General features: G+C 36.7%; 1 protein-coding gene across 3 annotated transcripts in view; it reads left to right on the top strand.

The window, feature by feature from the left end:
* Positions 1-23,343, top strand: part of ARHGAP21 (Rho GTPase activating protein 21) — a 173,124-nt gene that overhangs the window by 118,259 nt on the left and 31,522 nt on the right. For all 3 annotated transcript variants that reach the window (XM_010590673.3, XM_023548861.2, XM_023548863.2), the window contains one exon: positions 8,733-10,626. In XM_010590673.3, the coding sequence (XP_010588975.2) occupies positions 8,733-10,626 (1,894 nt within the window). The remainder of the gene's footprint in view (positions 1-8,732; positions 10,627-23,343) is intronic.

Raw genomic sequence — 23,343 nt, 5'->3', positions numbered from 1 at the left:
ATGCAGGCCAGTTCCTTCTCTGATTCCTGGGTCTCCTTCTTCCTCTACTGCTCCAGGTGAATAGAGAACAATTGTTGTATCTTGGATGCCACTTGCAAGCTTTTAAGACCCCAGACACTACTCACCAAACTGGAAGGTAGAACAGAAACACTAAAAACAGAGTTAGCCCAATTGACTGGACAGTCCCATGAGGCCATGATCCTAAACCTTCAGACCAAGAGAACTAATCCCATGAGGTGTTTGGTTGTACCTAAGTAGTATCAGCAACTGCATCCTCTTTTTTTTTTTTCTTGCTGTTGTTATAAAATTATACATACCACAATGTTTACCATTTTGTACTTTATCTGGTGTACTGCTTAGTAAACTCAGTTACATTAGTCAAGTTGTGTAACCATTACCCTTAATCGATGCCATTTTCCCATTGCCATAGATGTAAACTCACTACTTCCCAGAGAATGATTCTTTCTCTTCCCCTCCCCTCCTTCCCGTGGTAACCAGTAATAACCATTGGCCTCTACGTGTTCACCTTTTCTTGTCATTTCATATAAGTGAGGTCATAACACAGTTTGTCCTTCCGTGATTGACTTATTTCACTCAGTATAACATCTTCGAGGTTTATCCATGTTGTAGGACTTTGTTTCTCTTTATGACGGAGTAGTATTCCGTAATACGTATGCGCCACATTTTGTTTATCCATTCATTCACCTTTTTGCTATTGTGAATAGTGCTGCTATGAACATAATTGTACATATGACCCTTTTTTTTGATATAAGAATAGATACTTTATGAAAGCCATCTCCTAATTTTCCAATAAAGATTACGTTTATAAATTACTCAACAGTTTTATTAACAGTATAATTCATCCCATTAGAAGTAATGTTCATAATGAATTGAGTTTACAACTAATGGAAAAAATTTTAGGTTCTTAGGAAATAAAACTATATAGGTGAAAACTTTAGCATTTAGTCTAACATGCTTTTCTGATTTTTAGAAAGAAAACAAATTGAGTGAAATTTTTGACTCTTTTATTAAGCCTCAGTATTGCTGAAAGTAAAAAGATGATTAAAAATGTAACTTTTGTCCAAAATAATACTTTTTGAATTGACTTTGCAATTCAGTAGAATATATCGTATGAGCAAACTGTTATACATTGAAAGCTAACAGTTAGGTCTAGGAAGTAGCAGTGGTCGTGGAAGTGTTTTTTTGTTTGTTTTAATTCTTTGTAGTGAAGGCAGAGTTCTTTTAAAATTATTATTTATAGCTAAATCCAAGTAAAACAGAGAATTTATGGAATTTTTATGGTGGGAGTGGAAATGATAAAGTTATGTTTTTCATTTGTAAGGCATTAGTTTGAATTTAGTTCAACAAAGGGGCTAAATAATCTTCTGTAAACATTTTTTGTAAAAATGTCATAAAGTTGAACTAATTATTTGGCTTATTTACTGACATATAAAATATAATTAATTCAAATTCATAGTAATTAACCCTGTGTTTTCAAGGCGTATTGATTTTATTTGCTGTTGTTATGTGCCATCAAGTCAGTTCTGACTCATAGCAACCCTATATGACAAGGTAGAACTGCCCTATAGGGTTTCTTAAGCTGTAAACTTAATGGGCCAGGTCACCAGGTCTTTTCTCCTACAGAGCCACTGGTGGGTTCAAACTGCTGACCTTTCAGTTAGCAGCTGGAACACTTTAACTTTTGGGACACCAGGGCTCCTTATTATTTAGAGAAAAAAGATTATCTTTAAGCACATGGCTCTGTTGGGTAGGGCAAGGGAAGAGTTTCAACAAGGCAGATGCAACTATCCATGATAACTTTTCTAAGTATATATATATATATATATATATATATATATAGTTTTCTAAGTGTATATATATATATAGTTTTCTAAGTGTATATATATATATATATATAGTTACAGAGTTCTTACTCCCGTAATTCAGCATAGTGATAGAGTAGCAGGCATAACCACTGAAGCCAATGGCTAGGAAATTTACCAAACTAGAAATAGGGGATTCTCCTGTAGTGCTCTACTTATGCGTAGTACTAGAAGATACTTTGTAGATGGTAGGGAAAGCTTTACCTTGAATCCTCCTTGCAGCCTTAAGACAGGAAGACAGAATGAACTCCTGAAACTGAATTGTCTTCTGATCTTCAGTAGACTTTCCTTGCCAGGGCAAAGGCACCGGTTGAACACCATTCAGAACAGTGCTTCCTAAGGAAGAAGTCAAATGTAGAATTGCTGCTGTAGCCGTCTGTGGTTGATGAAGAGCAGCAAACCATTTATTAATGCAGTGGAAGGAATCCTTTTCTAATGATGCGATCAGTGGAAAACTTGGTTAATTAGTCTGTCTGGTTATATTTTATTTAAGACAGATAAAATTCATTTAAAATAAACGTAAAATACAAAATGTTGAAAACATGGGAAAATTAGTTCCCTAGATTGACACGTGCATGCAGACCTTCAAGGTTCATCACTAAAAGATTCTGGTGTATTTTAACAGAAAATTTATTTTTTAAACATGCTTTTTGAATTATTTTAAACATAAGAAATTAAAAAGCACATGCCCTCAATGATAAAAGCTTACTTAAAACCTAGCCTTAATTCACATCTGAATGTACTACAATTCATTGGAAAATGGAAGAGCATATCTAATTTATGCATATTATGCATTGTTCATAACTGGAATATCTATGTGTCATTTTTAAAGCTGTTTTAAAACACAAAGTGGATTTTTTCCTAGGGGCTTAAAAAAAATATATAGAAATATTTTTCTTTAGCATAGATTCTAGACCTAAACTGTTCTGTAAGGGGCCTCCAGAAGTACTTAGGTGGTCTAAAACTTGATACTCAAAATATATGACTTTAAAGATGTATTTATCCCTGTGAAGTTGAACATTTATTTTTTAAAAACATAAACATGAACATTTTTACAGCCACTATAAGCATTGTTTACCCAAGGAAAAGCCCATTGTGGTTTTTGTTAGCTTACCTGAGTACCAGTAGGTCTGGGAGGTCCATGGAGTTTTTGTTCTGTGAAGTTATGTATGGACAAAATTGTTTTGGAGGTGCCCAGCTCATCTTCAAGAGCTGGTGTAGAAAGTTTAATTTGGTTTAAAACTTGACTTGTGTAAGGATATATATATAATAATAAAATTCATAATTTGTGGGTGACATGGATGTTGAAAAATACGAAGTTGAATTAAGAATAAGTCATGTTTTTAAGTTGATGCTGATAATAGTACTTCGGTACATGACAGCCTCATTTTTTAAACACGTGATCTGGATTAATATGAGTAGTAATATATTCATTTTAGTCATTTTGATAGCATTTTATAATGATATTTTAGAACGTGATATCTTAGGTTCATAATTTTAAGGCATTGTTATAAGATAAAAATCATTTCCTCCTTCATTTTTTAAAAAGTGAAATGGTTTTGTTAGCCCGTGAAATGTTTGTCTGTGTGCAAATGAAATAGCTACCACCCACCAAGTCACCTAAACAATGATGCTGACTGAAGAAAATACTTCCTTCAATAGAACAATGATAAGAGAAGTAGATTTGGGCATTCTTCTTGGTGGATACCCCAAGATATTTTCTTAGGAATTTCACGCAATGGAATCAAAAATTAAACTTGAAGTTAATTAGCTCTGACAATTCTGGAGATTCTTGGGCACATCTAAGTTTTGACCAGGGGATTTTGAGCCTACTTGGTACTGTTCTTTCTGTGTTAAACACAGCAAACAAGATTAAACAACTCGTATAATAGGGACAAAGGTGATGGCAGTAGAATTTGAACCTAGGCAGGTCTGCGACTAAATAAAGCCTTGCATTAGGTAAAGATGAGGAGTCTAAGTGGTTTACCATAAGTCACACTGCTAGTTAGTGCCAGAGGAGCTATTCTAACTCGAATCTCTGGACTCTGAGCTCCAATCTACTTGCCATACTATGGGTATGAGATATAACTTTAAAAATGCAATTTAACCAAAGTTTTTCTTTAGATTTGTTGGACACACTTTTAAAACAATCATTTCATATGTTTCATAATCAGTATAATATCCTATTTAAAATTAATTGTCCATTGTTCAAGTGTGGGTAAAGATGGTCCTGCCTAGAATTAGGAAAGGATGGACATTTTGAAGCCTTCTTTCATATTTTGCAAGTTAGTTGTAGTAACTTTGTCCTTTTTAAAAATCTGTTTTGAGTAATTATAAAAAAGTACATGCTTGTGGAAAAAAATTTCAAATGATGTCAAAGGATATATAAAATAAAATAAATTCCCTTCCCATCCACACCATCCCTCACCTCCCATACTCCACTGTTAGCATGGCTGGCATGCATTTTCCTGTACTGACAGACATGTTGTTACTTTTGCTTTTCTCATAAGTGTTCACATTACATTAACCAGTCAGCCTTGTAAAGATAAAATGGTAGGGAGGAATTTTAATCTCAGCAGTATATTTATTCTGCAGATTTTTGTTTTGTTGCTTTTGTTTTTTAACTGTTTGAGAGTTTAAGTATTATAAGACATGGTAAAAGTGATTTTTGCTGTAACTGTACTAAAAAACTGAACTGAAGGATTATTTAGTGTTAGGGACTGCATATAAAATCAAGATCCCAGATTGTTTCAAATTTTATTAAATACACTCTTTAAATTCTAATTCGAAATAAAGAATTCAGTGGGGCATATTTCTTTCCTTACTTTCTTCCTTTTTTTTTTTTTAAGAACTTTATGGATCTGTAGACACTGTAGGGTTGCCGCTGTTCTATTTTCATTAGTTATGACTTTAATTTTAAAATACAGATTTTTAAATGACTAAGCTACTGTAAGATTTAAAACTTAAGTACAAGGGTAAAGGGAATTTAAGAAAGAGTGTAGAGTGCTATGTAAAAGGACTAAATTTTAAGAAATGGCTAAATTCTTTTTTACCATATTCTGTTCAGGGAGATTCAAGAGCTACTCAATTGGGAAAAATTTAAGTGGTGTTCAGTGCTATTAAAGCACTTTTATACATTGTGAAGTAGCTTTTTGAACTTAAACCAAAAAATCACCATTTCAGACAAACTTATTAACACATGATGGTTTTGATGTCATTTTTTGTTTTATTTTAAGAGTACAAATTACTTTGTTGAAATATGTTGTGCTATTTAATTGGTTCTCATTGACAATTCAGTGGTCCCCAGTGGGTAGTTAAAACATTAATATGAAAGATTTAGTACTTTTTGACCAAACCCTCAAGAGAAAAAATGCCAGCACAGCTGTGAGCAGGTTATAGAGTTTGCAGTTCTGTTCCCAGAATATAAAGCAATATTCATGGGTTCATTGATCACCTAAGGAGTTACATATGACGATCCATTCCAGATGCCCACCCCGGTGTTTGCCCAAGCCCTGGTGAATTCTTTCCTTCTAGAAAGAATCAAAAGTGTCCCTTACTATACAGTTTGTTTCCTAGTGGGACACTTAAGGTTAGTGTGGGACAAGGAGATTCCTTAAAATACATATTGTCTAGCCCTAATTTACTTCCCAGAACTTATTCGGGAGCTCATTTGTGTCTGTACCGTAGCTCTTAGAATAGCCATACAAGTTCCAGAATTATTCCTGAATAGTCCATGACCTTACAGGTGAATGTATACTAAGCCTCTTGGGCCTTAGAGGAACTACCAATTTCCATAGATACTAATTTGGAATGGTATTGGTTTCTAAACTTTTTATGAAGATGAAGAACCTTTAGGTAGGTTGGTAGGTAGGTGGGTGGGTGAGGGGGTGGATAGATGGACAGATGGACAGATAAACAGATGGATAGACAGAAAGATAGACAAGCTTTTAAGTATTTATGAACTGAGAGAATATGTGAGGAAATTCAATAATGCTCTTGAATGAATTCATATTTTATTTATCTCAACCCTGTGTAATACATTCTGTTTAGTCAGTCCACTGTTAATGTGTGGTGCATGTGTATGCATTTAAGGATTCCTGAATTGACTTGACGGCAACGGGTTGCCATAACCTTACGCAGAAGTTGAGACCCATTAATACAGACGATGTAGTATTTAGGATTGCTATCTTAGAGATGCCTATACATATTTAATGTTTTCAAGTAATTCATAGTTCCAGTCATATACTTCTATTACTGAAAATCATGCTCCTCCCCAAATTAGAATACAGGAGGTATCTTTATATATATATGTGTGTGTGTATGAAATTATTACATTGGAAACAGCATTTCCCAAACCGTGAAATTCTAATAATGTTAGAAACCCCTGAAAAAAAACGAGTTTCATGGCTGAATAAGTTTGTACTTCCCTTTGAGTTTTACAGTGTACATTAATACAGTAGAGGTTTTGAGAAATCAAGAAACCTGCCAGCTGACCTTTCCTAACATCATTCACCATAGGAATCCCCCCTCCTCCATTTTTTTTAAAGTGATACCTGATAGAATTGCAGAAAGCATGCTATGGTAAGTGCTGTACCATTTGGTTCCCTCATCCAGACACAGTTTTCATGTCATGAATGACTGTTGGTCTGGATATAATCAGCAATAAAAAGATAGGCTTGTTATGTTAATACAGACGCCCAAAATGCATGTTTTGACTGACTGCATTCATGCCTTAAAAATATTATGGCATGCATGTATTCTTTTATATACTTAGTTAATTTTTCACTGAATTCTTATCTATGTATGCTAGTCTATATATTCTATAATATTTATTGTAAGTTAATAAGAATTACCCTGGAAGTAGTCTTTTTTATATCTATTCAGCAGTTATTTTCATAAGCTATTAAAACAGTACAAAAGGTGCAGTGTTGAAGGGTCCTAATTTTTTTTATTGAAACCTGTTTAATAAAACAATCTTTCTTTTTTACAAATCCTAAGTGTAAAGGCAGCTGCAGTCAGCTGACAGCTTGTGGTTATGCTCTGATTTCCAGGGGAAAGAGGAGGTTGTACTATTTTAAATGCATAATAGAGTGTTCCTTTCGTCATCTGGAAGCAGAGATGGAAGAAGCTCAGGGGAAATGAGAGACATCAATGTTGCTCTTGTGGAAGGGAAGCTTCGTAGCACATTATCGGGCAGTAGTGCCTATCGAAGAAAATATCTGTTAGGAATGCATGTCACCAGATATATTTTGCTTTCAAGAACGGCAGACAAATCAAATAACAACCAGATAAAAGCCTGAGAAAAAGATGCTTAGAAGGATACTGAAGTTATTCTTTATGCTTCACTGCCCTTTACCTCTCTTGGTACCTTCCGGAGAAATCAGTATAGATGTATTTTTAGCTTTCTGTTTCCAGCATCAATCTGACAACATGATTTTGTCTTCATATCAGTAAGCAGCTTCTACTATGTTTTCCTATTTCCCGTTAGCTACAGTTTACAAAGGATGTCACAGCCCTGGTAAGAAATACACAGTAGCCATTTCCTTGCTTTTTAAGTCATGTTTTGTAGAGATTTGTAACAAGCCAATTTATTAAAACCGTAAGTTTTCTTAAAGAAATCCTTTCAGAGTGTTAATCCTACTGATTTGCAGAGTGTGCTTGTGAGGTATGGTTTTCCTTTTTCCATCTTTGGTTTTCTTTTGCATCTTGTATTTCAGTGTTAAAGCATAATGCGTACTGGCATTGGTATTTTTTTTAAGCGTCTTACCCTCTCCCTTTAGCGGTACTTTGCTGTTATATTGTGGCTGTACTTGAGCTTGGCAAGCTAATGCAAAGACAGGCTGGGATGATAGTCTTGAATTAAAGCTTGTTTTGATTTTTTTTTTTTTTGATTGGGAAGGGTATGTAATGTGATACGGTACCTAACTGTCTCATGCTGAACCAACGCAGTCCTGTGTTGCATTAATTAGCTATGTTTCATAGAGTCTCTGTATTTAATTTTAGTTATTTTTTATATTTTTGAAAGTATTGCTAGATAATTTCACAAATAGCTGATGCCTGCGTGCCTGCCTGTTGGTAATAGAGGAAAGTCTTATAATAACTAAAATAGACCAAATAAATTAATGTAATATAATTTGGATTAGCTTAATATAAAAGAAATACAAATTATGTAGAGAAAGTTGAATTACCTGTTTTTTATACTTTTATGCCTTTTGTATATATGCCTAATTTCTCAAATATGTATATTCCTCTCTTATTTTAAATACAAAATATTTAGCATACCTGTTGAAGTGCTTAATTCATCAAAGTGAATTATTTTTAGGCACTCAGTAGTGGTTAATTGACAAGACACTGTTCAATGAATTATATTTAATTTATGATAAAGTAGTACTTAAAATAAAAATGTGTTTGGCTAAGATTTTTAATATTTTCACCTTGTCTCTGGCAAAAGATAAGAATCTTTTTTTTCTGGGATTTATTAGGCAGCCATTTAACCTGTTGACTGCTGAAAATCCTTACTGTATCATAAAGCTTGAACGAGGGGAATTTTAGAAGGAACATGGTTATATCCAATTGGTTGGGGAAAAATTTGGTTTCAGAATTTTGAGAATACAGGTGATTGTAATGTATATTTATTGCAGATTTGATAATTCATTTGATTTCTGTGAGACTAGCTGCTTTCTAAATTTGTGGAGTTCTGTTATGTTGTACTTGCATGCATGCTATAGTGAATGAACATCATTCAGGAACCAGGTAGGGCACAGTAAAGTAACACAGTGAACTATAAGAATGGCAGTTATGTTTCTTTTGGTGACTCTTAAATGACACCTTTTTCTCATTCCCATTCAGGCATATTCCCAAGATGCCTACCTGAAAGGCAATGTAGCCTACAGTGGCAATGCCCGCAATATTCCTGAACCTCCACCAATTTGCTATCCCTGGCTGACATCTGTCCCTTCAGCCATGGCACAGCCAGCTGAAATATCTCCTCCAGAATCTTCATTGGGCAAACAGCAAACCAGTACACCAGTACTGACACAACCTGGCAGGGCCTATAGAATGGAAATACAAGTGCCTCCATCACCAACAGATGTTGCAAAGTCAAACACAGCAGTGTGTGTTTGCAATGAAAGTGTAAGGACTGTCATTGTACCTTCTGAGAAGGTTGTAGATTTGTTATCCAATAGAAACAACCATACAGGTCCTTCACATAGAACTGAAGAAGTGAGGTATGGCGTAAATGAACAGACCCCTTTAAAACCAGTGTCAAGAACTACATCACCATCATCAATTCCCACTGCCCATCTGATTCATCAAACGTCAGGCTCCAGGTTATTGGAGCCTTCTGGAATTTTACTTAAATCTGGAAATTACAGTGGACATTCAGAAGGACTCTCAAGCAATAGGTCTCAAGTTGGGGATTCTCCCTCTGTATCTGTTAATCACTATTCTCCAAATTCCCATCAGCACATAGACTGGAAAAACTATAAAACTTACAAAGAGTATATTGATAACAGACGTTTGCACATAGGTTGTTGGACAATTAAAGAGAGATTAGATAGTTTAAGAGCAGCATCCCAGAGCACACCAGGTTATAACCAGGGGGTACCGAATCGCACTACTTTGCAGGTACGACGCAGAAGCACCTCTCATGACCGAGGGCCCCAGTCTGTTCAGATACGGCAGCGCAGTGTGTCCCAGGAAAGACTGGAGGACCCTGTGCTAATGAAGTATTGTCCCAGGAGTGCATCTCAAGGAGCACTGACATCGCCACCTGTTGGTTTTAGTAATCATAGAACTCGTTCATGGGATTACATTGGGGGACAGGATGAAACCGTAGAAAATGTCAATCCTGAAAGTCAAATCCCTGATTCAAATGGAGAACGAAAACAGACTTATAAATGGAGTGGATTTACTGAACAAGATGATAGACGGGGTATTTATGAAAGACCTAGGCAGCAAGAAGTTCATAAATCTTTTCGAGGTTCAAACTTTTCTGTGGCTCCCAGTGTTGTTAATTCTGATAATAGGCGAATAAGTGGCAGAGGAATGGGACCTGTGTCTCAGTTTAAAAAAACTCCACCAGATCTAAAAACACTGCAGTCAAACAGAAATTTTCCAACTACTTGTGGAATGTCACAGGCTCGAGGTATTTCACAAGACAGGTCACCTCTTGTGAAAGTTCGAAGCAATTCTCTGAAAGGGCCTTCTACTTACGTTGCAAAACCGTCATTTAACCAGAGCTCATCTGCTTCTGTCAAAGACCAAAGACCAGTAAATCATGTACATCAAAACAGTCTAATTAATCAGCAGACATGGCTAAGAACTGAAAGTGCCCCAGATCCCCAAGTGGAGACTGCGAAATCTCCCTCTTTACCGGGGGCTTCTGTTAAACTTGTCCCTCAGATGAGTGAGAACTCAGGCACTTCAGATTTTGAATTATCTGTCAGTCAGAGGAATCAAGATTTAAATGTACAAGAGGCTGAAATTCAGCAATCCGGTGTTTTAGATAATAAAGAAACTGTTGTCCTGAGGGAAAAACCTCCATCTGGTCGCCAAACACCACAGCCTTTGAGGCATCAGTCATACATCCTGGCAGTCAATGACCAAGAGACCGGGTCAGACACTACCTGCTGGTTGCCCAATGACGCGCGCCGAGAGGTCCATATAAAAAGAATGGAGGAAAGGAAGGCCTCAAGTACCAGCCCACCTGGCGATTCCTTGGCTTCCATCCCATTTATAGGTAAGCTTATTTATATTCATGCACTATTCCACTATTGGCTAATGTGACGAATATTTAAGAAATCTTTTAAGAAAAAGTATTATTTCTAGCTCAACAGACATAGAAATCTTACACTGCGATTTTAAAATATTTGTTCTGAATATTATGAGCTGTGCTTCAGTCAGTGCCATAAGCTCCTTAAAATTTATTTTTTTTTGTACTGTGGTAAGTATATATGTAACTGTTGCCATTTCTGTATTCTTCACATGTGCAGTTCAGTGACGTTAACTTATGTTCATTATGTGGTTCAACTGTCACCTTTATCTGTTCCCAAATTTTTCCGTTATCTTTTTTTTTTTTTTAATGTAATACCTTGTAGCACTTAGTACCCATTTTTAGTTTTAATTTTGTTAACACATTTCTGCTGTCTGAGACCAAGGGACCCAGCAAACCAACTTGTACAGAGTTGTTGATTCACCTGGATTAAAAACCAGATGGAACAGTTTTGATAATTAGTCATCAACCTTTCATTTTGACAGGGCCTTTTACTTTCTAAAGCTTGTTGCTTTGTAAATTTAACTTGGGCTGAAAGAAGAGACATCTTCAAATGTCTTAGAATAAATCCTGGAATGAGTTTGGAAAAGTTACTTAAATTACAAGTAGTGTGCCACAATCTGTAATGCCTGTCATGTTTTCTGAGTCTATAGTATGTTCCCGCATACCCCAGGTACATTCTCTACATAGCAGCCAGTGTGATGTTTTAAAAAATGCAAATCATAGCATATCACTATTCTGTTGAGAACCCTTTGATACTTCCCATCTCAGCCAGAATATAACCCCAAATCCTGCTGTGGACTGCAAGGCCCTGCCTGATCTGCCCACACCACCATGCCACCTCTGATCTCATCTCCTATTGTAATCTTCCCTGTGCAGTCCTCCTTCAGCCACACTAGCCTCTTTGCTTTCCTGGGACATGCCAGCAGGTTCTGCCTCAGGGCCTTAGCGCTTGCTAGTTCCCCGCCCCAAAACACATTCCACAGATATTTTCACGAGGCTCTTGCCCTGACTTCATGTGGGTCTCTGCTCAAATGTCACCTTATCACAGCAACCTGTTCTGACCAACATAGTTAAAACAGACGCCCCAAACATACACAGAGCCTGACATTCTCTAGTCCTTTTAGCTGCTTTATTTATCTTCATATCATTTGTTTCCACTGGCCATATATTATATATTTTGTTATATATTTCTCTCCAGAGTTAAAACCTAAGCTACATGAGAGCCAGGGTTTTAAATCTGTTGTTCACATCCATGTCCTTAATGCTTAGAACACTGCCTGAAATGTAGAAGGTACTTCATAAATACTTTTTTGAAATAATAGGTGAATGATAATTTTGAGATAGTGGTTAAATGTATAGCAAAACCAAAAAAAAAAAAAAAAAAACCTCGTAATTACCATGTGGTTTTAAGACATACTCTGTTAAGAGGGTTATGATATGTATCCTTAGTATTATCTTCATTTTATAAATGAGAAACTGAAGGTATGTTGTTGTGGCTGCCATCAAGTTGGTCCCTGACTCATGGTAACCCCGTACACAATGGGATCAGACCATTGTGATTCACAGAGAGGTTAAAAAATTCTCCTAGTATCACAGGGAAATAAGTGGTAAACCCACAGTTAATAAGTGGTAGAGACAGAGAGTCTGGTTTCCCTCAGGTAACCTCATCACAATGCGGGATTCCAGAGGGTGCCGTCTCTGTCGGACACGTTGGAGAGTGCCTCTAGAGTTGTGCACCGCAGTGGTCTGGCTTTGAGACAAACCTCTTATTCACTGTGGTACCCAAAAGATTTATGGAAAGAGTTTTCCATAATTTTATAATATCATTTGCTTCTCTTTTCTAAAGAAACTTTTTAAGCTATTGAGCTATTCTACTGTCAGTTGACACTATCAGAATCAGCTTTTTTTAAGTTCCATGTAACTTATATCTGTTTTAAATTTGATATATTCAAGTTGTAAACATTGTGAGGAATCAGACCCTACACTGTACTCATATTCATATTTGTACTCTTAAGGCCAAGCTCAGAGAAGAGTAGAATTTTTCCTGTAGAAGGAACCTTACACATCACCCAGATGTTTTAAAGAAAATAACTGAGGACAAATGATTGTTTTAAGATTTTTTAAAATGTGTATATATTAAAAAGTCCTACAATCTGTAGCTGTATTTCATAGGTCTGTGAGATCTTATCACAACAATGGCATCATATTTTCTTCCTATTTAACAGTATAATCAGATTATATTGGAGAAGTAAAAAAAAATGTGCTGATTTTATATGTTAATATTTCTTTCTAGTTACTATAAGGTACAGGAGTAAACCAAAGAGTCAATTTTGTTACTAAAGAGAGGGCTTTGGCTAAAACGTAAAATAAAAATCTGTATAATTCTGTATGTAACGATTTAGAAAAATGATGAAAATAAACCATTTTGTTTATTTGTTAAGAGAAATGCTCACTAATTGGTTCTGATCATATTCTACTCTAAGTACTTATTAGAGTCTCCTTCATAGTTCCCTAGTGAACAGTATCTGTTTTAAGAAGCATGGCTTTTAAAAAGTCACGCACCATAGAAATGTCATTATAGTCCATTTATTTCCTGTATGTCTCCTAGAGCCTTAATATATAGCGTATGATTACTGTGGTATATCAGTTACACAGCACTAGGGGATAAAAAAAAAAAAAAGAGGATAGGGTGGTATAAAGAATTGAGATGATAACACGGAATTTGTAAAACTGCATTTCCATATGTGAATGTTGTCCATAGATGTCTTAAAAGTTTTTGAGCCTTAAGGTGGAACAATACCGTGCCTCCCAAGATTTACAGAATTTTCATGGCTTTTATAAAATAGGATATCTTAGACAATGTGTTTGAGGTGAAGGCATTGAAAAGAATTTCAGTATTTATCTGGTTCTTAGAGCACAACATCGGAAGTATACTTTATTTTGCTTAGTATACTTTGTACTGTAAAAAGCTTTTTAAAATCCTTTGTTGTAACCTTGAAGTCTAAAAAATGCTTGTTAGTCTGCTCTAGAGACTCATTAAATATATAAATACTTGAACAATAAAAGAACTGTCAGCATTTCATTAAGTGTATGTTCCAAAATGTACTATTGAAATTCTTTCATTGTTAGGCTTTAAATTTTTATCTGACCCATAAAGGTTTCTCTTTTCATCTAGTTATTTAAAATACATATTTTAGAGAATGCAGAATGGATGCCAGCTTTGAAATTGAGTAAAAGAGGCTATTTGCAGTGTTTCCCTAAGTATATCCCAAGAAGACTAATTCCATTAGATTGCCTTAAGTGTTATTAAGGAACGGAAATTCAGTGATCAAATAAACTGAGAAATACTAGGCTTATTAAATAGTTAAACAAGTTTTGTTTGTCTTTACCATTGGATTTCTCAGAATCATTAATGTGATACTATTTATTGTGATGGAAACCCTGATGCCGTAGTGGTTAAGAGCTGTGGTTGCTAACCAAAAGGTCGGTAGTTCGAATCTACCAGGCACTCCTTGGAAACACTGTGGGGGTAGTTCTACTCTGTCCTGTAGGGTCGTTATGAGTCAGAATCGACTTGACAACAACGGGTTTGGTTTGGTGGTATATATTGTGAATTTTCTGGGCAGGATATAATACAATTTTTCTCAAAAGTATTTGACCCTGACACCTTTTATTTAGAGTGTCTCATGGATTTACTATAGCATAAAACACACTTCTGGGATGTTAATCTGTACTCTATGTTATTTTATGGAACATTTAAATTAAACGGAAAAAGAAGGAATTAAAGTTTGTTTTTGTATCATCACACCCCAAAATTTTATGCTTTGTAATCTTAAAAATTATTTGTTATTCGAAAACTTTATAGACCAATGCAAATAAATTAACTTCCTTAGCTTTATTCCCAAAATATCAGAGAATGGAGACAATTTGTTTTGTTAGTTAACTATAATACACATCGTACCAGGCGCTCCTTGGAAACCCTATGGGGGCAGTTCTACTCTGTCCTACAGGGTCGCTCTAGGGTTGCTGTGAATTGGAATCAACTTGTCATCTATGGGTTTGGTGGTTTTTTGTTTTTTGGTTCTAATACAGAGATAATAATGTGTCATATAGAAAGAAAATATTCCTGCATGCCTATACCACCTAGTATTTCTCTTGTGTCACAAAGATTTAGAAAAATGAAGAAAATAAGCCATTTTGTTTGTTTTTAAATTAGGAATATTAGTTATAAACAGTATTTTGTTTATTCCCTCTACGCCCACTAACCCATTGCTGTCGAGTCAATTCTGACTCATGGTGACCCTATAGGACAGAGCAGAGCTGCTCCCTAGGGTTTCCAAGGAGCACCTGGTGGATTCCAGCTGTCGACCTTTTGGCTAGCAGCCGTAGCACTTAACCACGACGCCACCAGGGCTTCCTCCCTCTATACACACACACTTCATAATGCTTCATAATACATCCTGAAGATATATATATATATTTTTTAATTAACACAAAACACAAAATGATTTACTATTCATAAGTAATTTGGCTGTTAGTAACAGGCATTAAGGAACCCCTGGGTGGTACAAATCATTAAGTACTGTACTACTAGCTGAAAGGTTGCCAGTTTGTACCCACCCAGAGGTACTTCAGAAGACTGGCCTGGCGATCTGCTTCCGAAAGGTCACAGCCATAAAAACCCTATGGAGCAAGTTCTACTCTGCACACATGGGTCGTGAGTCAGAATCGACTTGACAGCAACTAACAAAAACAACAGGCATTAAAATTTATTCTACAATCCTGACTTTCTACATTTTCTTAATTTATACTACTCTTATCAGTTGGAATCAACTTGATGGCAACAGGTTTGGTTTTTTTGTTTGGTATAAATATTAATATAAGAAACCATGGTTGTATTACCCATAACCAAGACTTAATCTCAAATTTATTTTTCCCCTCCTTCTGCATGTTTCTGATTCTCCTCCTTATTCTTCTCACCCCAAAGTTGACCAGTATGGGTATGCTTTGGTAATTTTAGTGTTGCCATAAGTAAAATTGAATTAGATTGGCACAGTCTTAGTAGCACTACCATTTCAAACCAGCTTAGAAGTTTTAAAGCATATAAGATATAGCTAGATTACAATGTCTATACAGATGAATTTAGCTGTCTGAAATTTACCCAGAGGGAATGGGTGACTATCACCATACACCTATCTATCTTCTCCCTTTGGGAGCTTTAGTCTCTGATGCCAACAGTAATATCATAGGATGATGCAATGAGCATCTATCTCAGTCCCTCTTTTATACTAACAGACACTAAGTCCTTCTGTCAAGCAAATACTCTATTTATAAACACAATATTTATACTCTTGCTTGCTGCATAAAAATGGAATAGAATTTAAGGTTAAGCCTCTTAAAGATTAGTGAAATTGGTGGCCTGACATTTATTAAATTCTTTTTAAGTAAATGTGAGATTTCTTGAAATCATACTTCCAGCATTTGTCAGGTTGCAAGCTGGGTCATTTTCCAAATACAAATTCATGTGTGTACTCACACTCACATATACACACACCTAAGTTAACTAATCTGATCTGTGGGTCTGCAAAAACTGAGCAAAGTAATTATAACCCATTACGTGTGGCAAATCAAAAAGTTATGCTTCCACTTGCCATCTTTAAACTTAGAGCACTGGTGTCTTACTTACCTGTTCCTGCTGTGACAGAAGTACTGCAAGTGGGTGGCTTTAACAAACAAATTTATTTTCTCATGGTTTAGAAGTCTGGAAGTTTGAATTCAGGATGCTGGCTCTAGGGGAAGGCTTTCTGTCTCTGTCAGCTCTGGAGGAAGGAAGGTGCTTGTCTCTTCAGCTTCTATTCCTTGTCTCCCTGGTGATCTTCATGTGGCATGGCTTTTATCTTTCCCCATCTCTCCTTCTTCACTTGTTTGTTTAATCTCTTTTATATCTCAAAAAAGAGATAGACATAAGACACATCTTACATAAATACTGTCTTATTAACATAACAAAGAAAACCCATTCCCAAATGGGATTATAGTCACAGGTATAGAGGTTAGAATTTATAACACGTATTTTGGAAGGGACAGAATTCAATCCATAATATTCTACCCTTTGCCGCGTTCCCACAGATTTATGTCCTTCCTACATGCAGAACACATTCACCCCATCACATCATCCCAGACCCACCAGAAGTCTTAAATCAACTCCAAGTCCAAAATCTCATCTTCCAAATCATCTAAATCAAATATGGGTAAGACTTTCGACATATTCCATCCTGGGACAAAAATCCTCTTCATCTGTGAAATCTAGAATACAAGTTATCCGCTTCCATAGTACAAAGTTGGAATAGGCACAAGGTAGACATTTTCATTACAAATGGGAGAAATTCTAGTGAAAGAAAGGGTAAGGGATCAAGGCTGTGACCTAAATAAGGGTTTTGCATCCCTTTTGTTTTTTTAATCCCACCCTTTAATATAAGCTAATCTTGCCTCATTAAGCACAGGCAAAGATTAGGATTTATAACACATAGGAAAATTAGATCACAGAATAGAAGACAACCATACAGTACTGGGAATTGTGGCCTAGTCAAGTTGACACATATTGTGGAGTGACACAATTTCATCTATAACAGCAGGTATCCCCCACTTTTTGAAAGTTTGCTTTACACCACTTCACTTTTTTAAATAATTTTTATTGTGCTTTAAGTGAAAGTTTGCAAGTCAAGTCAGTCTCTCACATAAAAACCCATATACACCTTGCTACACACTCCCAATTACTCTCCCCCTAGTGAGACAGCCTGCTCTCTCCCTCCACTCTCTCTTTTTGTGTCCTTTTCACCAACTTCTAACCCCCTCCACCCTCTCATCTCCCCTCCAGGCAGGAGATGCCAACAGAGTCTCAAGTGTCCACCTGATCCAAGAAGCTCACTCCTCACCAGCATCTCTCTCCAACCCATTGTCCAGTCCAATCCATGTCTGAAGAGTTGGCTTTGGGAATGGTTCCTGTCCTGGGCCAAAAGACGGTCTGGGGGCCATAACCACTGGGGTCCTTCTAGTCTCATTCAGACCATTAACTCTGGTCGTATGAGAATTTGGGATCTGCATCCCATTGCTCTCCTGCTCCCTCAGGGGTTCTCTGTTGTGTTCCCTGTCAGGGCCGTCATAGGTTGTAGCCGGGCACCATCTAGTTCTTCTGGTCTCAGTATGATGTAGTCACTGGTTCATGTGGCCCTTTCTGTCTCTTGGACTCGTAATTACCTTGTGTCCTTGGTGTTCTTCATTCTCCTTTGATCCAGGTGGGTTGAGACCAATTGATGCATCTTAGATGGCTGCTTGCTAGTGTTTAAGACCCCAGATGCCACTCCTCAAAGTGGGATCCACAATGTTTTCTTAATAGATTTTATTATGCCAATTGACTTAGATATCCCCTGAAACCATGGTCCCCAGACCCCTGCCCCTGCTATGCTGGCCTTCAAAGCATTCAGTTTCTTCAGGAAACTTCTTTGCTTTTGGTTTAGTCCAATTGTGCTGACCTCCCCTGTATTGTGTGCTGTCTTTCCCTCACCTAAAGTAGTTCTTATCTACTGTCTAATTAGTGAATGCCCCTCTCCCACCCTCCCTCCCTCCCCTCCTCGTAACCACGAAAGAATGCTTTCTTCTCAGTTTAAACTATTTCTCAAATCTTAGAATAGTGGTCTTATACAATATTTGTCCTTTTGCAACTGACTAATTTCACTTAGCAAAATGCCTTCCAGGTTCCTCCATGTTATGAAATGTTTCACAGATTCATCACTGTTCTTTATCAATGCATAGTATTCCATTGTGTGAATATACCATAATTTATTTATCCATCCATCCATTGATGGGCACCTTGGTTGCTTCCATGCTTTTGCTATTGTAAACAGTGCTGTGATAAACATGGGTGTGCATATATCTGTTCATGTAAAGGCTCTTATTTCTGTAGGATATATTCCAAGGAGTGGAATTGCTGGATCGTGTGGTAGTTCTATTTCTAGCTTTTTAAGGAAGCACCAAATCGATTTCCAAAGTGGTTGTACCATTTTACATTCCTACCAGCAGTGTATAAGTGTTCCAGTCTCTCCACGACCTCTCCAACATTTATTATTTTGTGTTTTTTGGATTAATGCCAGCCTTGTTGGAGTGAGATGAAATCTCATTGTAGTTCTCACCTGCATTTCTCTAATGGCTAATGATCGTGAACATTTCCTCATGTATGTTAGCTACCTGAATGTCTTCTTTAGTGAAGTGTCTATTCATATCTTTTGCCCATTTTTTAATTGGGTTGTCTTTTTGTAGTTCAGTTTTTGCAATATCATGTAGATTTTAGAGATCAGGCGCTGATCAGAAATGTCATAGCTAAAAACTTTTTCCCAGTCTGTAGGTAGTCTTTTTACTCTTTTGGTGAAGTCTTTGGATGAGCATAGGTGTTTGATTTTTAGGAGCCCCCAGTTATCTAGTTTTTCTTCTACATTCCTTATAATGTTTTGTATACTGTTTATGCCATGTATTAGGGTGCACTGGGTAACATTGTCCCTATTTTTTTTTCCATGATCATAATCATTTTAGATTTTATATTTAGGTCTTTGATCCAGTTTGAGTTAGTTTTTGTGCATGGAGTGAGGTATGGGTCTTGTTTCATTTTTTTGCAGATGGATATCCAGTTTTTCAATGGGATCCAGTTATTCTAGCACCATTTGTTAAAAAGACTGTCTTTTCCCCATTTAACTGCTTTGGGGCCTTTGTCAAATATCAACTGCTCATATGTGGGTGGATTTATGTCTGGATTCTCAATTCTGTTCCATTGGTCCATGTATCTGTTGTTGTATCAGTACCAGGCTGTTTTGACTACTGTGGCGGTATAATAAGTTCTAAAATCAGGTAGAGCAAGGTCTCCCACTTTCTTCTTCTTTTTCAGTAATGCCTTATTTATCCGGGACCTCTTTCCTTTTCATATGAAATTGGTGATTTGTTTCTCCATCGCATTAAAGAATGTCCTTGGGATTTTGATCGGAATTGCATTAAATATATAGATTGCCTTTGGAAGAATAGACATTTTTATAATGTTAAGTCTTCCTATCCAAGAGCAAGGAATGTTCTTCCACTTACGTGAGTCTCCTTTGGTTTCTTGCAGAAGTGTACTGTAGTTTTCTTTGTATAAGTCTTTTACATCTCTGGTAAGATTTATTCCCAAGTATTTTATCTTTTGGGGGGCTACTGTAAATGGCATTGATTTGGTGATTTCTTCTTCAATGTTCTTTTTGTTGGTATAGAGGAATCCAACTGATTTTTGTATGTTTATCTTGTATCCCAACACTCTGCTGAACTCCTATTAGTTTCAGTAGTTTTCTTGAGGATTCCTTAGGGTTTTCTGTGTATAAGATCATGTCATCTGCAAATAGAGATACTTTTGCTTCTTCCTTGCCAGTCTGGATGCCCTTTATTTCTTTAGCCTAATTTCTCTAGCTAGGACTTCCAGCACAATGTTGAATAAGAGTGGTGGTAAAGGACATGCTTGTCTAGTTCCTGATCTCAATGGGAATGTTTTCAGGCTCTCTCCATTTAGGGTGATGTTGGCTGTTGGCTTTGTATAAATGCCTTTCAATATATTGAGAAATTTTCCTTCTATTCCTATTTTGCTGAGAGTTTTTGTCATGAATGTTGAACTTTGTCAAATGCCTTTTCTGCATCAGTTGATAAAATTTTGTGATTCTTGTCTTTTGTTTTATTTATGTGGTGGATTACATTGACTGTCTTTCTAGTGTTGAATCATCCCTGCATACCTGGTATGAATCCGACTTGGTCATGGTGAATTATTTTTTTGATATGTTGTTGAATTCTGTTGGCTAGAATTTTGTTGAGGATTTTTGCATCTACATTGATGAGGGATATAGGTCTGTAATTTTCTTTTCTTGTGGTGTCTTTACCTGGTTTTGGTATCAGGGCTATGGTGGCTTCATAGAATGAGTTTGGTAGTATTCCGTGCTTTTCTATGCTCTGAAATACCTTTAGCAGTAGTGGTGTTAACTCTTCTCTGAAAGTTTGGTAGAACTCTGCAGTGAAGCTGTCCGGACCAGGGCTTTTTTTTTGTTGGGAGTTTTTTGATTACCTTTTCAATCTCTTCTTTTGTTATGGGTCTATTTAGTTGTTCTACCTCTGTTTGTGTTCGTTTAGGTAGATAGTGTGTTTCTAGGAATTCATCCATTTCTTCTAGGTTTTCAAATTTGTTTGAGTATGGTTTTTCATAGTAATCTGATATGATTCTTTTAATTTCAGCTGGGTCTGTTGTAATATCACCCATCTCACTTCTTATTTGGGTTTTTTGCTTCCTCTCCTGTTTTTCTTTTGTCAGTTTGGCCAGTGGTTTATCAATTTTGTTGATTTTTTTCTAAAAACCAGCTTTTGATCTTGTTAATTCTTTCAATTGTCTTTCTGTTTTCTATTTCATTTAGTTCAGCTCTAATTTTTATTATTTGTTTTCTTCTGGTGCCTGAGGGTTTCTTTTGTTGCTCTCTTTCTATTTGTTCAAGTTGTAGGGGTAACACCACTTCACTTTTACGAAAGACCTACAGTAGTTCCTATTTTAGCTAACTGAAAGAAATCCAAAGAGAATTGTCACTTTTATGAAAAAAGCTAAGAGCAGAAAGAGCATTCAGCGTTTGTTTAGTAGTGAGCCATTAAAGAGGCAACACACCCTGAGCATTGAGAGTGATGTCACCAAGCTCCTTCCCTGGGAACTATACTCAGCATCTCAGCTTTTACTATACCAAAAAAAACAAACCCAGTGCTGTCGAGTCAATTCCCACTCATAGCGACCCTATAGGACAGAGTAGAACCACCCCATAGAGTTTCCAAGGAGCGCCTGGCAGATTTGAACTGCCGACCCTTTGGTTCACAGATGTAGCACTTAACCACTACACCACCAGGGTTTCTGCTTTTAGTATATGTTAGTGTTTTCTGGTGTTATTTTAGGTCTTATGTGTTATTTGGTAGGTTACTTTTTGGGTCTGGGAATGCTCAAATTTTTTTCCCATATGAGTTAATGATAATTGCTTTTTCACTTTATGCCATTCCATCTTTCGAAAGGTTTCATAGGAATGCTCTGTCTTCTGATAGCAGGGAAAACCTGTGTTGACCGTAGTATTGCACACATTCCCAATTCTGCTTTCATTTAATCATCTGCCTCTCAACTACTATAACAACAGTTCCTCTTAGATTTACAACTCCATTCCCTTTAATTCAGCATGAACTGCCATATGATTTTGGGAAAACTAGTATTCGAAATTCTCCCCCGTCTAATCTTTTTTTTAAATCTATGTAGTAGGAAGGTACAGAATTAAATTTTTGGTTATTGAAATAACCAAATCTCAAAATGCCTTTCATGAAGCAAAATATTAATTTAAATGTGTGTTTATTGAACTGATCATTAAGGAAGCTCGGTCTTAATTTAAAAATTGAAATCCAACTATGATGAGTTGAATTATTATTATAAAAAATGAGTATATTTCTGGGGAAGCCAGCACAGTTTGTACAAGACAAGCTCATGTAAACTCCATAGACATATCCAAACTCCCTGAGGGACTGAATTACTGGACTGAGGGCTGTGGGGACCATGGCCTCAGGGAACATCTAGCTCAATTGCCATAACATAGTTTATAAAGAAAATGTTCTACATTCTACTTTGGTGAGTAGCGTCTGGGGTCTTAAAAGCCTGTGAGCGGCCATCTAAGATATTCCACAGCCCTCACCCCTTCGGGAGCAAGAGAGAATGAAGAAAACTAAAGGTACAAGGGAAAGATTAGTCCAAAGGACTAATGGACCACAACGACCACAGCCTCCACCAGACCGAATCCAGTACAACTAGATGGTGCCCAGCTTCCACCATTGACTGCTCTGACAGGGATCACAAAAGAGGGTCCTAGACAGAATGCAGAAAAATGTAGAAGAAAATTCCAACTCACCAAAAAAACCCAGACTTACTGGCCTGACAGAGACTGGAGAAACCCTGAGAGTATGGCCCTGGACACCCTTTTAGTTCAGTAATGAAGTCACACTTGAGGTTCACTCTTCAGCCAAAGATTAGACAGGCCCATAAAACAAAATGAGACTAAAGGAGCACACCAGCCCAGGGGCAAGGACAAGAAGGCAGGAGGGGACAGGAAAGCTGGTAATAGGGAACCCAAGGTGGAGAAGGGAGAGTGTTGACATGTCATGGGGCTGGTAATCAGTGTCACAAAACAGCATGTGTACTAACCTTTTAATGAGAAGCTAGCTTGTTCTATAAGCCTTCATCTAAAGTACAATAATAAAAGAAAAAAGAAAAAAAAGGAGCTCAGAACTGGGAAAAAACAGGAATTCCAGAACTTTTTAATCTGATATTCATGATGTTCAGTTATCAGTATTAATGGGATTAGCTAAAATTTGCCTAGGGAGTTTGAATTTTTTAGAATGACTATTGAGTGTAACTCAGATTTTAAAACAACAGCAGCAACAACTGTGGTATCGACAAAGATAATTCAGCTTTATGTAACTGCCTGTTCACCTCCTTTGATTTAAAGTATGTATCTCAGTGAGCACCTCCAGCACTGCATCCGTTTGTTGAAACATCTGAATTGGTATTCCAGCAATTCCTGGAGCTTTGTTTTTTCGCCAGTGCCTTCAGTGCAG

This window comes from Loxodonta africana, chromosome 4 (assembly GCF_030014295.1).
Source record: "Loxodonta africana isolate mLoxAfr1 chromosome 4, mLoxAfr1.hap2, whole genome shotgun sequence".
In the NCBI taxonomy this organism is placed as follows: domain Eukaryota; kingdom Metazoa; phylum Chordata; class Mammalia; order Proboscidea; family Elephantidae; genus Loxodonta; species Loxodonta africana.
This window is presented reverse-complemented; position numbering and strand designations above follow the sequence as displayed.